Consider the following 17,895-nt stretch of genomic DNA (forward strand, 5'->3'; position numbering starts at 1 on the left):
ACTTTAAATTGTTAAAGAGGGGGGTTATTCTCAAGAGTTGCACAGGATGGAAATAGAAGAGAGCAGTCGAATCCAGGCTAAAAGACATACTAAATTCAGCTGTGAATTCCTTCTGGCAGGGACCTTTGTTCCACCCCATCAGGTCTGTAACCGTGGTCTGCAGAGACTGTTTGCAGCCATGGAGGAGACTGGCCGGCTCAAGCGAATGCCTTCCCTTTACCCGGCTGAGACACCTCACGACCACCGGCTTGCTTCTTCCCTCAAAACCTGAAGTAACTGTGCCGCCAACCAGTTTACTAGCTACCCCAATTTTAAGACGCTACTTGCTCCTACCACCTGCTACTGTGAGAAAATGGCACTTACTCCGCCACAGACCAGAACATACCCAGGGGCCGGCGACACCTCACCCACCTTGCGCACCCATGCGCTCCGGGCTGCAGTACCCCTGGCGCCTTTCCAGGGCTGAGGAGCTCTGCCCTAACCCCCTCGGCACCCACTGCGTTTTCAGGGCTCCCCATGAGGAAAAGGCTTCGGCAGTTACCTTGGATGCCCCAAGCCATGCCACTGAGGGGCAGCCCTGCCTGAAGCCCGCACCCCCGCCCCGCCTTGCCCGGAGCAGCAAGGCCGCCGTTAACGGATCCCGGCGCCAACGGCTGGCGCGGGCGACGGGAGGGGAGGGGAGGGGAGGGGGCGCAGCGCAGAGCGCGCACATGCCGCGGGAAGCGGGGGAGGCGAGCCTCCCCGTGCTGGCGCGCGCGCGGTCGCTGTGTGGCGGTCGCGGCCCCGGCCGCTCCGGAGGCGGGGGGCGGCGGCGGGCGGGCCCGTGATGTGGGGGCTTCGCTGAGGAAACAGCCCGGCGGCAGCCCGGGAACCGGGCACCGCCGCTGCGCCCGAGGGCAGGGCCGGCCTGGCCTCCCCACCCGGTGCTCCCCGGGCAGAACGGATGGGGAGGAGAGGAGAGGAAAGGCTGGCGCCTCTTCGCTCAGCGGCCCTAGCAGGCTGACGCCGCAGCGTGGCTGGTAGGGACAGTGGCAGTAGGGAGCAACCGAGGCCGGTCCTGAGGCGGGAGGAGCCGCAGCGTTTCGCGGTAGGGCCGGTGACAGCGGAGCCCGATCAGCGGCGGGGGCCGGGCGGTGAAGATGGCGACCCCGGGGATGGGCTGGCAGCAGCCGCAGCACGGTTACGGCGGCGGCTCCGCGGCCGGCGCGGGAAAACTCGGCTCGGGCTCCGCGCAGCTGGGGCCGGGCGCCGAGCACAGCCCGGACCTGCATTTCAAAATGAGCAAGAAGATTGCCCAGCTCACCAAGGTGAGCTCCAGCCTCCCGGGAGGCGCGCAGCGTCCCGTGCTCCCCGAGCTTCTCCCTCTTCTGCTGTTTCCCTTCGCTTCTCGCCGTCTGAAGAGGCCGGCTCTCCTCAGGGGCGGGCTGTTAACCCCGAGGGGCTGCGGCCGGGCTGTACCCAAAGGCCAGGCCCGCGGCGGCCGCCTTGCCCCGGGAGCGGCCCCGGTCCCCGGGGAGCAGAGCGCCGAGCCGGGGCCCGGCGGTGAGAGCTCCGGCCTGGCGCTGCGTGGGGGCAGCGGGCGCGGGGCAGGCCGGGCGCGGAAACCGCCGCAGTGGCGGTCCTGGGCTGGTGTGTCCGAACTCGGCCGGCACGGCCAGGTGCCGGGGTGTGCGGGGGGCGATCCCCGGCGGCTTGCGGTTTATTCCATGAAAATTGTGGCTTCTCTACTAGCCTTTTAGTAAGCCGTTCTCCGAGAACGGGGAAGTAATAGAGAAATAGAGAAATTCAAGTGATGCTCGCTGTCCTTTTGCTGAGATTAATACCCTTATTTAAGGTGCCTAGTAGTATTTTAAAGCCTTAGATGGTGAGAGCTAAGTGTTAAAATATCTCTGGTCTGTGTTGCTGGCTGAACAGTTTTTCATTCTATCATCCCCAGTATAGAAAATACCTTTTATCTTTGTTAAAAGTTGCGGTCAAACTACAAGATGTTTTAAAAGCACAGTGTTAAGGCTGGTAGGCCGCATGTTTCAAATGTGGTCGTAGCTATGATTTACTGAGAATAACTTAAAAAAATGCATTGATGCTCTAATATCTCTTGCATGATGCTCAAGCTGAAGGTGAATAGCACTGTTCAGGAAATGAAAGACAGGCTATCTTTGTTAAAGAGAAAGCAGAAGAAGTAATTTCTGTCAAGAATTACATAGCTGAAACATTTAAAGGTAATTTAAAAGCACTGTGGGAACTGCTGGTGTTCTTCAAATATATGCAAAATGGATGAAGGTGACATTTCATTGGAACAACTAAGAATGAAGGCTGCTGGCAGTCTCACAGTGCAGACAGTTCATATTTATGCACAGTTGATGCACTGTTGACCAGATAAAAATAGTATTTATTGTGGCACACTCTGCACCTTAATGTGTTGGAAAGCTGATGACTGAGGAGTATTTTGTCTTTGAATTCAGAGTCTAATTTCTTTATATATTAACATCAGTGGAACAAAAATTGTAATTTCATAAGGAGACGAGTAGAATTAAAATAAGCTGAAGATTCTCTTTGGCTTTACTTCATGTCCATACAAATGATTAATTAAAATATTGAAGATGTTACTATTGACTTGTGCTTCCTGAAAGGTGCAAAAAGCACCTGGAGACCATAAGTGTATTTTAGACTTACTTTAAGGCCTAGTGCATATGCAAAGTAATACTTTCAAAGAATATTTTTTATTTTTGTGTGTGTCCTTTGATATATTTCCCTTCCTTTCTCTAGGAATTTACTGAGCAGTTTATAGATTATTTCAGAAACAGTGTTCCACTTCACAACAATTTGTGTGTATCCTTGAGTTTCACATCACTGGGCATGTGCCCTGTGCTCTTTCAGTTATTATGTGTCAAGTATCTTGAGGTGGATGAGAGTTAAATATGGATTTGGATGTGTGGTGCTGGAGTATTTTGAACTTCTGTATTGGAAAACTTGAAGAGAGTGGAAGTAAATATTGTTTTGTTTGGTTTTTTTAGTAAGTTTTTTTATGATGCATAGCAGAGTTCTAAAATTTGAGAAATTGTGTGCATGTCTGTCCTAAAGACTTCAGAGTGGTGCAAGTAAAAGCTATGAATTGTCTTCTGCTTATGTGTTTAAAATGACTGTAAACTATGCACTTGTACAAGGAGTTTATATGTGAATTAGGCTTTTGCAGGACTGGAATCTTGTATTTGTTTCCCAGTGACTTGCAGATTCTGGTAATGTTTTAGTTTGCATGTTTGTGTTCTGTTTTCAAGTTTTAGGGAGAAAACTTGGAAAATCAGCTGATCTTTGTACTGACTGATAATCTGGAGCAAAGAATAGTATTTTTGGATGTGATACAGGGTGTGTAATAAAAATGCTTACACCTATTGCAAGAGTAAAATTCAGAAGTTAAAGATGGAAATAGAAAGTATTATATGGCATTAATTTAATAGAGGTAGAGGTGCAAATTTTGACAGTTTTGTAGTTAGAAGGCTCAGGGCCTACATTTCTGTTTACTTGACCTTCAGAAACAGAAGCTTAAAACGAGTATAGAAACCTCTGGGTAAAGTATAATCTAAACTTTCTAACCCGCGCTAGAATCTGAAGCCTGATTTGATGGCTGTAGAAATTAATCCTTGAGAAAGGACTCAAGCTACAGGGGAAAAATATAAAAACAATATTTAATTTCTGAATTAACTGTCAGAGAAGAATTAACTTCACTTTGCCGAAGATTTCTGGAAATAAGCTGATGTGAAAAATTTATTAGGGTATTTTTGTGAAGGTCTTTTGACCAAATTGTGCTGTTCTAGCTTTGTCAAATGCTTGCTGACTTATGTCTATAGAGTTTCACTTCAGTAATCTAGGAACTTCTTATGAAGAATGCCACTTCTTAATTGTGCTTCTCAAATTGTTCAATGTCTCATATATGACACTTCTCACACACCTTCAATTGTTTTCCCTAACTATTTATTTTTTGGCTTCCAAATCTTCTCTAAGACTGCCTGGAGGATATATTCTCAGTGGATTCAGAGCTGAAGTCAGGTACTTTACCAGGTCAAAACAAAACCACCAGTATAGTATAGGAAAAGGAGATCTAAATGTGCATTGCCAAAGGGATACACATAGTTAGGTTACCCAGACAGCTTCAGTCTTCTGACAAAAGAATTGTGACTCAATAGTTTATTTTTGCCTACCCTTGTATAGTTTGTATTATGAGCCGTGAGTAGCAGCAGAAGAAAATGCTTTCCCCACAGAAGATGCAGGTCACTCGTGAAGTAAATGTGAAATTCCATAATTAGGATTTCTCTGTTTTTCTAGTGTTTTCATATTACTTAGAAAGAATCTGATGTTTCAGTCAAAACAATACAGGAATACAAAGAAAAAGGTGAAATTTGTTTAATAACCAGATTTAATCAGTGATTCAGAGTGAGGCAAAATAAGAAACAAATCTATTTCACTAAGCACAACATTTCTGAGGTGCTTAACTATACTGTAACTTCTGGCAGGGAGGGGAAGACTTAGTTGATTTAACTTTAGTATGCTTAATTCACAGGGGAAGGTAAAACAAGTAGTTAGACATGCAGCTTTAAAAAATAGGATGATACTCCATGTCCTGTTTAAAGACTGTGGCAAATTGTAACTGAAGCAATTTTAGGTTTTCCTCTTCAGCATAAGCTCCTTATTTTTAGGTATTTTGAAAGATCTGTTTACCAGTTTGGGGATAAAGTAGCATCTGACAAAAGATTAAAGCCAAGAAGAAATAAACTGTGTTATGAGATTGCATGTATGTGTTTCTACTACTGCATGCTGGAGTGCTAATGCAGTGTTGAATTATGCCTGCCGCAGATGAAAATATGCATATATATATTTAATTAGCTTGCATAAGACAACTGGAATAGAAAACAAAAAGCAAGTTGCTGTTATGCCCACACCAGTAGGGGAAAATGGGATTAGTTTTTACAATTGCCAAAAGAGTACAAGTTCAAGTGGTTTTGTTTTAATTTTTTTGGTTTTTTTGTGTGGTTTTGATGTTTGTTGTTGGTTGGTTTGTTGTGGGGTTTTTTTTTTTTGTTTGTTTCGTTTTTTATTGTGCTGTAGTTTGCAGATGCAGCGTTTGTGATTGAGAAATCCATATCCTAAATGTGTCTGCAAAATCTGTTGTGCAAGCCTTTTGACATCAACTTAAATCTTTGACTTTTATGGAACAACTGCATGATCCACACTGGGATTATGCAATGAGAATCTTCAGCATTGATTTGGTTGCATATTAGTTGCAGAAATTTTACATTAGCTGGAAGAAGAGTCTGCATCTTCTGCCATGCAGATGATACGTACTTTACAGTGATTATTTCTGTCTATTTAATAAAAAGAAAAAAATTGTATGGAACTCCAATGTTTTGCCTTAGCTTAGAGCTGGAAGATTCCGTTCTGGAAAGGTTCCAGAGAACTGGACTAGTTCAAAGGCTAAGGCAACAAAGTTATCCAAGGCTCACCATAATTCAGTAAACAAGAAACTAGAATCTGGGACTGCTGGGACCAGAGTTCTGTTCTCAACTCTGCCATCAGCTTGCTGTGTAAATTTGGGAAACTGCTTTTTTTAACAACAGCAACAAAAAATAATTTCTCCTTTGTTTTCCTGTCTTCCTCTGTTAGAGAGAAGTACTTAAAGAATAGATGTCAATGTAGTAGTTAACCCGGTGAGTTGAGTTGCTTGAAGATGTAGATAGTAAATTTATTTCAAGGAATAAAGAGCAAATTTTATGATCTCTAACTCAGATGCTTATGCTTGTTATTGTGTGGAATTTTTTTCTGGAATAGTTAAAGGTGTCCCTTAGCTATCACTGAATGCAGTGCTATGGAAGTAAGAGCTATAGGGTTTAACTTACATTAATGATTCTTAACAAAATGTTTCCAGTGAAACTTTATCAGTTTTTATTTGGAAGTCTTTTGCCTTAGGGAGGCAGAGGGAGAAATCCAAGTAAACGTCTTGCAGAAGGTTCATTGTGCATAGGATTGTAATAAGACATAAAAGAAGAACCCTTAAAGGTACGGAAAAAATGAGAGTCTAAACCCCTTGTAGAACTGTTTTGATGTTAGCTGTCATCATGTGGTAGTTGATGCCATTAACAGTTTTGTAAAAACTTGGAGTTTTCCAAACAGCCTTATGCCATCTCTCCAATGTGTGTTAACATTGGCAGTAGGCCAGTATTTGCTAACAGTTCTAGGATTGCATGAAAAGAACTGAAATTTTGAGGCGGGTGTGATTTGAGTACGTATTTGATTCCAAAATTCTTGCATATGCTTCTGACTGGTAATGTGGGAATAAATGTTATGTTTTATTATCACATAAAAATAGTTTTCAGGGACCAGAAAAATATGAAAATATAGTGTCAGATATTCAATTCATTTGCATTTGTCTGGAGATACTTAATTTTGGGTTCTGTTAATTATTCCAAAGGTAGCTGAAGTAAGCCCTCTAAGAAGGTAGAGACCGAAGGTAGGAACTGAGAAAGTTAGAGATGCAATGTTTCTGAAGCAAGTATCTTAATATTTGGAGGTTTTAATCATGCAGGAATAGGCTCTCTGTCTTCCCTTTCTGGCTCTGTCCATGAGGTGTTTTGTGTCCTCTTTCTGCAGTAGTTGTGGTCTTCACAAGGGATATTCACAGAAGAGAAGTTTTCCGTACCCGTGGTGGTATAAGGACAAAGGTGGGACAGAGTAAAAATGCCATGTCTTTAATACCATCTGGTATAGTTCAGAAAAAGCAAGTAGAGCTTTCAGGCTCTCAAAATCATCATCAGACCTTAAAGACAGTAACTGCTGATTTTATTAATCTGAATACTTGCTAGTTGAAGCACTTAAAATTGCTTTAAAGCAGCTGTGGCTTCTAATTTAGACCTGAAGAGGTCTTTCTTACCTTCCATGTTTTGTAGGACAAGAATTATGGAATTTTGTGGTTTAGTTAATATGCTTTTTGTATCTGAAAGAAGAGATCAGGGATCTTAAAAAATGGAAAAAAAAAACAAACCAACAGTCCTGTTATGAAGCCTGGGAACTCTTGTTTATCATGACTAGTTGAGAAAAGTTAATTGTTCTGATACTTGAAGACCTCAGGACTGTGTATCCCTCAAATGGTTCTTTGATTCATTATCATTGCAAATCTGGAAGGTGAGACAGCAGGGGTGCTATATGGGCCTGATACGGGTATCTTTTAGAGCTCAGTGTTGTGGTATGTGTGAATTAGGTCAATGAATTTACAGTCTGTTGTCACAAGACATCGAGAAGAAAGAAGTAGGACAAGAATGAAATATTTTGAATATTAAAAAAATTACTCAGATTCCTTTGCTCTCCGTCTACATAGTCTTAATGGTTGATTACAACCTTGGAGTTCTTCTGAGACCACTGACAGCCTGATGTTCTAAAGATATTTTCTGGATATGTGTGTAATTGAAAGTGGAATGTTGTTGAAAAACTATCCGATCACACATTCACATAAACTACTAGTCTAAAATGCCTCTTTAATATGCTTGTGCATATATTAGCTTCTCTGAGACTGTTGGGTGGATTTTTTTGTGTTTTGTTGTTTGTTGGGGGTTTTTCTTGGGAGGTGAGGAAGGGTTGGTTGTTTGGTTGGTTTTTGTCCCCACATTTGTGAGGCACTGGGAGAGGTTGCACAGAGAAGCTGTGGATGCCCCATCCCTGGAAGTGTTCAAGGCCAGTTTGGATGAGGCTTGGAGTAACCTGGTCTAGTGGAAGGTGTCCCTGCCCGTGGCAGGGGAGTTGGAACTAGATGATGTTTAAGATGAACCCAAACCTTTTTATGATTCTATGAATAATCAAAATGAAGAGACAAATTGGGGTAGAGGATAAATAATATGACGTGGCACTTAGGGACATGGTTTAGTGGTGGACTTGGCAGTGTCAGGTTTATAGTTTGGTGATCTTAAGGGTCTTTTCCAAACTAAACAATTCTATGATTCTGTATGTATCCTCTTGCTCTATGCTTATACTTACTTATTGCTATAATTAAATAATACAGACTTACAAAGAGCTGGAAAACTGTTAGATGTTATCGCCCTAATATGTACTTCAGCAGTTAAATCTGATACATCAGTGCATTAAGGATATTTAAAGAAAACCTGAAAGACAAGGATTTTAGTACAAAGTTCAATGTTACTGACATGTCAGAATTTAAAAACTAAAGAAGAAAGAACACGCAGGCCATAAATGAATCCTCATGTTGTAACATCCATAAAGTTTGAAATCTGGATATTTAGCTGCTCTTTACATACAATGATATAGAACCTATGGAAAAAAATATAGAAATAGTTGAAATCTGGTTTGATTTTGTTTGTTTTGCTGTTGTTACAGTTTTCAGATAAGTACTGCATTATTAAAGGAAGCTTTCACTATTGTCTTGATTTAGATAAAATCAAGAAAGTGCCAGTTCAGAGTTAAGAATATAATACTGAAATGCTTTCCTCCAGATGTGAAAGTTCTAAACAGGAGAGTCTTTATGTGTATTTGAAGAAGAAGATCTGTGGTTGAACTCTATGTATTTGTACAAGGTATTTATAGGTTAATTTGCAAATTACCATGGACAGAGCACTTTGAAGTCCTCAATCCTGCAAGGAGTTTTGATTTTTGAAGTCTTATAAAAATGTATCAGCAGAAGACAGTTGGGTTTTTTTGTTACTGAAAAAGTTAGATTGCAATTTAATTTTAGTCGTAGTGGTTCTGTACTTTCTTCAAACACTGTAAAACTGTATTTAGTTATGCCCTGGGTTCAGCTGTAGCAGTCATTTTTCTCCTTCTTAGGAGTTCTGAGTTACTGGCTGGGCTTAAACTGCCATAAGTAACAGCATTGTTTGTGTTTGGATGTTTCTGTATTGTCATGCAACCTACTGGGCACACATACTTTTTTTTTTAATGTCTGGAAGTACAGTTAGGTGTACACTGCGTAGAATACATGTTATTTGTCATAAGTTATTGTGTTGGTGCACTAACCTCCTGCCTTAAGTAGCTTCTAACCACTGAAATTCTTTCAATATCTCATTCTCTAAACTTGGGCTTTGGCTTTAATAAAAGCAGTTACTTTGTCTGTGATCCCAAGGTTTCGCCACCCCTCCAAGTCTCCATTGAAAACTTTGCTCTCTTGTTAACTGTGTGGAGGAGGGGGGCATTACCTTGAGTAATCGCTACCTTTTTCTTACTGTTTGCAGGTCAATTGCTAAATAGATCCATCAATTCTCAACATAACATTATGAAATCAGATGTGTATGTCTTTGGCTGATAGAAGTTTGGCAGTAGTAGGCCAGGCTTTTATGTATTCTTCTAATGACTGATGTCATACCAGTAACCAAAGGCATTGTATTCCAAAAATAACCAGAAGAAACAAAACCAGTCTAAAGCTATTCACCATCTTGTCCTACTTAACATGTATTACCTGGTTCTGTTTCCTCAGTCGGGCTTTTTTAACTGAATCTAGAAAGCTGCGAGGAAGAACAACCTTTTACTGATGTTGTCACTTGGCTGGGCTCAAAACGACAGCCTTTAAAAGTAGCTACTATGAAAAAGCTCATGAAGTCCTCCCTGTTTACGATGCTCCTGCTAAATGAATGACAACCTTTTAGCTGAAAGTAGTGTGAGGTAAACATAAAAAATACTTGCTTTCTATTTTCATTTTTATGAGACTACTTTAATCTTTCCAGACAGTTTTCTAAAATTTCATTTCTAGAAACATGAATTGTAATGTGTTTAGAAAACAAGTGTTATAATAATCTGGAGGTTTTTTTACTTCAACAGTGTTTTGCTCACAACATGACTGAAAGCTGTAACTTTTAGTAAAGGGTGTCTGACGCTGCCTTCTCAGATCTAGTATTTTGCAGTCTCGATGCTGATGTGTTTGGATAGGTTGTACTAAAATGTCTTTCAGTAATCTTCTAAGACAGTCTTTGTCCTTTTAAAATTTGATAAATAAAAATAATGGTAAATTATTTCTGTGATAAAGATTAGGGAAAAGGACTTGATTTTTAATTTTTTTAATTTCTTTATCTGCTTTGTGTAACTATATGCTTCACACTTTATAAAACACAGTTTATTTGTAGCTGGTAGTAATAAGTAATCAAGAATGTGTTTACAGGCTAAAAAAATTTTGAAGCACCTTGAAAATCTATGTATGTCATTCTTTCCAACATTAACCTCTATTGCCACCATAGTAATGTATACTACTTACATATTTATTTTAAAAAATACTGTTTGTGTTTTGTCACCAAGTGGTAGAACTTCATTTGAAATTTTTGATCCATTGTTTTGGTTGGGTTCTTCACTAGCCTTCCATATCGTACCTAAAATAGCGTTAACATCTAGTTCCATTAAGTTCCTGTGCCATAAAAATCAGTCCTGCCCTTCTCCCCCTCTTCTCTTCCTCCCTCCCTCCCTCCCCATTTTTTTTTTAAAAGCATATGTGGCCATTTGCTTTATGCTGAGATAGAATTTGCAAAAATATGTCCTCAAGCAGAGACTGGACTTTGACATGAAATCAGTTTACGTATTCTTTGAGCTCATCTAGTTACATTCTGTAGCTGTTCTCTTTACTCCTATGATTCTTGTCTTGCCTTTCTATATTTCCGTGTTCTCCTTCACACTTTGCCATGTATTCCTTTTCAGTCTACAGCATAGACCATTCACAATTTGGTGTATTTGGTATATTCTGCTTTACCTCCAAATACCTAATGCACAAGATGGTAATTCTTGTAATTTATGTTTGGGCAGGCGCTGTTTTGCAAAGTATCTTTGTACCTTCTGTACAAGTGAAGAGCCTGAAGCAAGTTTAGCTTCTCTTGGTTGTCATTCTTTCCCACAACTAGGTGTTGGTACTCTGGAATAAGCTATATTCGAAATCCCAGAATTATTTTTTTTTCAATTTATTTATTTTACAAAGCTGTTTATGTGATAGGCATTTTCTTCTAATGACAATTTTAAAATGTTTTGGGTGGTTTTGCTGTTGGTGTTTTTTGTTGTTTTTTGTTTGGGGTTTTTTTTTTTGTTTGTTTGTTTTTTTGTCTTATAGGCATATGCTCACTGGTCCTGAGGGAAACTGAATTTCCTGCTTTCAGAAAACTGTTAGTTTGGCAAAGTGGGAGAAAAAAGTAACATGTCCTCTCAGTATATGATATCAAAAAAGTTACATGCTGATTATAAACTGTAGCTTCTGTATGTGCTTGTATGAGATTCTGGTAAACAACCCTTGGAGAAAATCTTTCTGAAGTCCTGACTGACATGCTATATTTGACTCTAGATTTGCTGCTAATCTTGAGCCTCTTCTGTTCTCGTGTATAGAAAAGATATTCTTCTAGGTTCTTACAGAAAAAGGAAGGATTTTTTTAAGTGTACAGAAAGAAAGAAAGAAAATCTTCTCATCTGGGAAGCATAAAAAACCCCAGTAGTTTGACAAAAAACAAAGATAAAAAGTAGAGTAGTCTCAAGTTTATCTCAAGACTGATTTTATCCAAGAACGGGATATGTATTTCAGTGAAGTCTGACACTGTACGTGATTGCCTTGGGAGCCGTGTGAAGCGGAGCCTTGTCTGACGCTTTGCCTGTCGGTTGTGTTGAGCAGTTGTGAATTTTTCTCTTGCCCTGTTTCGCTCCGTTGCCGCGGAGGCGGGGAAGGGCGACGACCTGCCGCTCTCCTGGTGCTGAACACAGGGCTTGCCAGCAAGACATGGTTTGCCGCTCTCCGTGGTGCTGAACGTGGGGACGCCTCGGCATTTTAGCCTAGCTGGCACTGATGTCAAAAGCAAATAAGTTTTACTTCCTGTCATGCAAATCAGTACGTTTCCCTACTAGCAAGATCTCTTCAGAGGTCCAATTTACGTAACTACAGTTTCCCAGTCCTCATATGTAGCCAGTGTAGTGAGCTATAACTTTGATTACACTGAACACTATGAAGGCAAGTGCAGTTAATTATTTCTCTGAAAATGTGTGCCATGCCTTTTTGCAGTAGCTTCCCAAAAACCTGACAAAAAGACCAAGAAGTGAAAATTAAAACAAGCACTAGTGTCTTTCGGGATGTTCTGTCAGTTAGCGAATTAAGAAATACTTGAGAATATTTAAATGAGCCGCAGCACTTTATCTGTATTGTCAGGATTCTAAAAGAAGGGTTCAAGTTTGGTTTCCCAAAGCTGACTTAGGGCATATACAACACACAACTTGATGATTTCTTTTAGGGTTTATAATTGGTTTAGTTCTGTTCTGAAACAATTGCATTCTTATCTTTTAAGGGTTTTAGAAAGTTGGAGATGCAGTTGTCTTGTTATAAAATTAATTAAAGGCATGTATTCTATTTGCAGATGTTGCCCAAAGTATCTGAGATTCAAAAGCTCTTGTAGCCTCAAAAAGAAGAGGAAAATGCATCTTGGGTGTTTTATACTACTAAAAAACATCTATTTTAATAATTAATCAAAAATAGTGATACAGATCTGTAAGATGACTACCTTTTTCACCCTGTTTTTCCACTTACGTGTTGCTACTTTTTTGTTTTGGGAAGCTCTGAACACTCACTCTGCTGAGAGAATTTGTTTGTATATGGAACAATTCTTGTAGAGTGAAGATCTTGCTGTTTTGTTTGTTATGCCAAAGGCAAACTGCTGTTATTTTCTCAACGCAAACTCTGAGAACTTTCCAGTGCATTGTTTCACACCCACAAACAGATGCAATACAAACATACTACTTTACATTCCTCTAGGGATCTCAGTATTACCTGGAAGGCTAAAATATGCAAACATTCAAGAAAAATCTGTAAGAAAATAAGCTCAGAAACTAAATCAGAACTTGGATTAGCCCTTTGGCCTATCCTGTTCTCCTTGCAGCAATTTAGGGTCTGATCATATAGCACACATATGACACATCATATAGCAGATGCGTCAACTATATTCTAGATGGATGATTAGAGGGTAAATGGGGTTCTTTCTCACCAGGAGGCAGATTGGGGAATTTGTACATCTGTCACTAAATCTTCTTTTTTTTTTCCGCTTTTTTTTCCTTCAGTATGCTTCTCAAGGTTTAACTGTCTAAGGAAATTGCCTAAAGCTAACTGTGCTACAGATTTGCAACAGTTGTTTCTGACATAACCTGGTTGATAGAGGTTAACATCCCCAGAACTGAAAAGTGGTTTTGACTGGGTGTTGGTACTGCCACATCTCTCCCAGCACAAGGGTATTGAGTTGCAGTTACAAGTATATGCTAAAGCAATCTGTAACAGGAGGAAATAGATGATTCAAGTTGTATGCAGAATGAATACCTAAACTGTTCCTGTTCATTAGAGGGCTGTGAAAGATACTTTCACTCTCTGTTTTTTATTACAGTGAAATTTGGTATCATATGTCCTTTTTGGTCAACTCTAATGTTCTTTTCTGTGAAAGTAAGCACGCTTGAAGTCATTTGATTGATTTGACTTTCTAATTCAAGTCACTGATTTATTGCATGACAACTTGAGGCTTTAATGCATAGCTAGTATTTTCTTACATGCTTGTGTTTGCACTTGTAAATGGTGGGTTACCTGCTATCTGAGAGTCCCAATAGGCTGTATCAGATGTCGAAACAGATGAGTTTCCTGTTGGTTACACCTGCACCTCTGTTTATACCTTCCTTATGCTTGTTTTCTAAAGAAACCTATGTTATTTTCAAAGAGAAATCATGTAGTATGCTACATTGCATAGCTTATTTTTAGGTAATTTTTGTCTGTGCTTAGGCAACTGGGCCAAGGTGGAAGCTGAAGCTGCAATGCTGATTTCGCTTCTCAACATGCAGAGGGTATGGGGGTGTAGATTAGAGGGTTTCTGCATTAACATTTCATTTCATATCTTGCTTTCTGAGGTATTGTATAGTATTACCAGACATGAATCTTCTGTGTAATGTAGCTGAAGAGCCTTACAAGGCAGCTTGTATCACTTCCTTGCAGGTGTTCACAAAGCATTGAAAACTTCAGTTTTCTTTTCTAATGTGGCATGAAAAACTCGGATGATCAAGTTTCTTTAACTCATGTCAGATTTTTGTTTGTTTGTGGGTTTTTGTTTGGTTATGCATTTCCTTTGGTTTTTTGTAATGGAGTAGAAAGTCAGTTTAATTCCTGGTAAGTGCGGGAGGGGGGATTTGTAGTTGCTTAGAACTTTGGTAATCAGTCCGTTGCAGTTATTTCTTCTCTCTGAAGTATTTATGTTTAGGTTGGGGGGATTATTCCTTCTTTATTATGATTCACTGGTATCATTAGTGTTCCACTTTAATGGCTCTTCAGTGAATTTGTTGGAAACTCTGCACTGAGTTCTAGTGTGTTTTATGTCCTGGTTCTGTGATTGAAGACTGTCCAAAATATAGAAGGCATATGAAGAACTTACTGAAAACCCAGTGGCAAGCTAGCAAGTACAAGCATTAATTTAACTTTTTATCTGTAAAAGGAAACTTTTTTGAAATATATGTAGCTCTGTTGGTATGCATCAAGCTTGATAATTTCTAATGTTGGTTTTTTTTTTTTTTTTGTTGGTTTTTTTTTTGTTATAAATAATCTTAAGCTTTCATGGAAAAGATGTTGTTTCAGAAGCACTATTGTACACAGTCTTTTAATCCTTAAGCTATAGGTAGAAAGGCATGGAAGTTCTCTTAAAGTATAGATTAGAATTAGGGAGAGGGTCTGCTAAAAGCAGAACAGAAAGTGAGATATCAAAATCTATCCTCTTTATTAGAACCTTTTCTGACAATGTTATAGGAGGAAGAGTGCATGAATTACTGGAGATACTTGAGATTACATTTTGTGAAGAGTACTATTATTAAAAAAACCAACCAAAAACCAAAAAAACAACCAAATGAACCACAGTATAAATGCCATGTGCTTGCTAAATTTGAAATTGAGCTTTGAAAAATATTTGAAAACTTCAGCAAATTCGTTGTCCGCTGATAAATGTTCTAGTCTGCAAAGCAAATTGTTCCATACTGTCTCTTAACAAGTTAAAGAGTTCTATAGATGTAAAACTGGTGTATTGGAAGCTGCGTCGTACATAGAATAATCTTAAAATGTGCCTCAGGAGATCGTCTCAGTATTCTATGAGTGTGTTCTTTGTATATGACTTACGTAGATAATTCTTTATTTTTTCTTGTAGCTTATTAGCTTTTTTTGTTTGTTCGTTCATTTGTTTCCCTTTTCATATAAAAATGGGGATTTTTACAGTACTAGTTGGAACCAGGCATGTTTGTTTGAGAGACTGAATATATAAACTGACATGTGCATGATACAGACCTGTACCTACCCCAAGCCCGGAGGACTTGGAACTAATTATTTAATGTGAAGTTGCACAGAAGTGCTCAGTATTTATTTTTTTTCCTTGGAAGGCTGCTTAGATTAGATTTACATGTGTTCCTCGATTTTAAGATTGCCACTATTTTCTCAACTGCTGATTTTTTTTGCATGCTGAAGAAAAGAAGACTTCTTGGTTTTCCTTTAATCATCTTGCTTTATCATGTTAGTTATCACAGATTTTCTTCTTAGGATAGCTCGTCACATGCAAAACTTGAGGTCTTGATGAATATCCTTATTTGACTTGACTGTATGGGGAAATTTAGTTGGAGGTGAAAAATTCTGAGAAGTCCTACAGGCTTTCATATGATAAATTGCCAGAAGGGTAGGAGTTAATGTCTCCCATTTAATGTGGAATAAAGTAAATATTCTAAAAGAAGCAAATCAATGCAATGTAAATACTCTTAGAAGAAGCTGCTTGTATTCTAGCTGCCCAGTTGTGCAACTGCTTTTTAAGAACATTCGCTAGTGTAGCTCTCCAGAAGATTGTATCACTGATGAAGTTTAGATCTAGCTGGATAGCCATAATAAGAAAATACAGATGTTAGATTGGTGATTAAGTGTTCAGGTTGAGAAACCACAGGATTCCATTTACTGTATTTAATGGGATGGACAGAAAAGAGATGCCTGAGGACAATGCAATGTAATTATACGTCTCTAATGGAGATACTACAATTTTCCTACTGAAGTATACACAATCTCTTTTCCTTTTTTTTTTTTTTAATTTTATTGAATGGTTCAGAAAACTTGTGGGGAAAGGAACTGCGCAAACTTTAAGTAATTGTCTTTTTTTTTTTTTTTTTGTGAGACTGCTTTTAAGGAAATTTAGAATTGGTTACGTTTTCACTGCTGTTTGTCACGTGCCTGTGCGTTTTCTCCAGATGTATGCTAGACAAGCAGACATTAAGATGGCTGAACTGCTGTGCTTGAAGTGTTGTGGTCAGCAGCACAAAGCACAGTTGGAGGCCAGTCACTAATGGTGTGCTCTAGAGGTTGATATCGAGGACAATACTGTTTAACATCTTCGTCAGCATCCTGGGTGAGGAGACAGAATGCACACTCAGCAAGTTTGAGATTACACTGTGCAAAAGTGGGGCAAGGGGTTGATAAAACAGGTGTGCAGCTATTTAGAGCTGGACAGGTTGGAGAAATGCGCTGACAGGAACTTCTAGCACAGTCCTGCATCTGGGGCAACATATCAAGTGTGTGGTTGGAATCGTCTGGCTGTAAAGCAGCTTCCCGAAAAGGCCTGGGGTCCTGACAGACAACCACTTGAATGTGAGCCAGCAGTGTACTTTTGGCAAAGAAGGTCAATGGCAGACTGGACTGTATTAGAAAGAACATCACCAGCAGCTCAAGGGAGGTAATCATTGCCCTCAGCACTGGTGAGACACACCTGGAGTGCTGGATGCAGTTTTGGGCTCTCCAATGTGAGAGATGGACATACTGGAGCAAGTCCAGCAAAAGCCCACTAAGATTATTAAAGGACTGGACCATCTGTCATACTAGGAGAGGCAGAGAGCTGGGACTGTTTAGCCCTGCGAAGAGAAGGCTCAGGGGTTCTTATGAATGTGTGTGTATACCAGATGGTAGGGAGTAAAGAAGACTAAGCAGGCATATTCTTAGTGGTGCCTCATGAAAAGACAAGGCAGGAGGCAAAAACTAAAACAACAGAAATTCCATTAAATGTAAGAAAACACATCTTTTGCCGTGAGGATTGTCAGATACTGGAACAGGCTGCCCAGAGAGGTCGAGGAGTCTCCTTCCTTGGAGATATTCAAAACTCACTTGAGCAAGACCTAGTTTAGTCTGTTCTAGCTGACCCTGCTTTGAGCAGGGAATTTGAACTAGATGACCTCCAAAGGGGCCTTCTAACCTCAGGTCTTCTGTGATTCTGTATACATGTTGTTTCTATAATCAGTAATGTGTTGAACCCTTAAGTTGTTGGTGTGAAATGACAAAACCAATAGCCAGTATTGTGTAAATACTGAGAGGTAGCTAAGAATATAAATATTTTTCTTTCTATGATAGATACCTGTAGGATAGTGGAAAGTATCCCAGTGGGCCACTGCAAACTTGTCCTAGATTCGTGTCAGGGTGAGCTTTGAGAATAAACTTGGACTGTCAAGTGATGTGATTTGAGCAAAAGTGACTGTGCCACCTTCTTTGCTTTATGGTTTTGCTTTATGGTTTTGCTTTTGGTTTTTGCTTACTTTATGGTTTTGGTTAAAATCTGGATCCTTTTTTTCCAGAGAAAAGGAAAAGAAATTACTTCAAGGTAGTATGATATTTCTGGGGAGGTGGCCCAAATCCTTCTACAGTTGTTAAAAAATTCCATGAATAGACAAGTTTTTGGTTGGATTTTCCTTTTTTCATTGTGGAAAGATAGCATTTACCATTAAACTTGCAGGGATGATTTGTAATTAAGGCCTTCCATAAAGTGAAAAATACTGTAGATAAACATACCAAGCTGTGAGTCATGCAGTGTGTGCTTTTCACTGTTTCTTTCCTGCGTAGCTGCATACTTGTTTGGAAGGCTCCAT

At 39.7% G+C, this 17,895-nt stretch overlaps 1 protein-coding gene across 10 annotated transcripts in view; it reads left to right on the forward strand.

The window, feature by feature from the left end:
• The first annotated feature begins 594 nt into the window (after nt 1-594).
• The window catches only part of FAM184A (family with sequence similarity 184 member A), a 68,002-nt gene continuing 50,701 nt past the window's right edge, over nt 595-17,895 (forward strand). For all 10 annotated transcript variants that reach the window (XR_003992103.1, XM_030491095.1, XM_030491096.1 and 7 more), the window contains exon 1: nt 595-1,307. Coding sequence is in view for 9 of the 10 variants with exons in the window: in XM_030491095.1 (XP_030346955.1) it covers nt 1,140-1,307 (168 nt within the window). In the remaining variant the exon portion in view is untranslated. The remainder of the gene's footprint in view (nt 1,308-17,895) is intronic.

This window comes from Strigops habroptila, chromosome 6, assembly GCF_004027225.2.
Source record: "Strigops habroptila isolate Jane chromosome 6, bStrHab1.2.pri, whole genome shotgun sequence".
In the NCBI taxonomy this organism is placed as follows: domain Eukaryota; kingdom Metazoa; phylum Chordata; class Aves; order Psittaciformes; family Psittacidae; genus Strigops; species Strigops habroptila.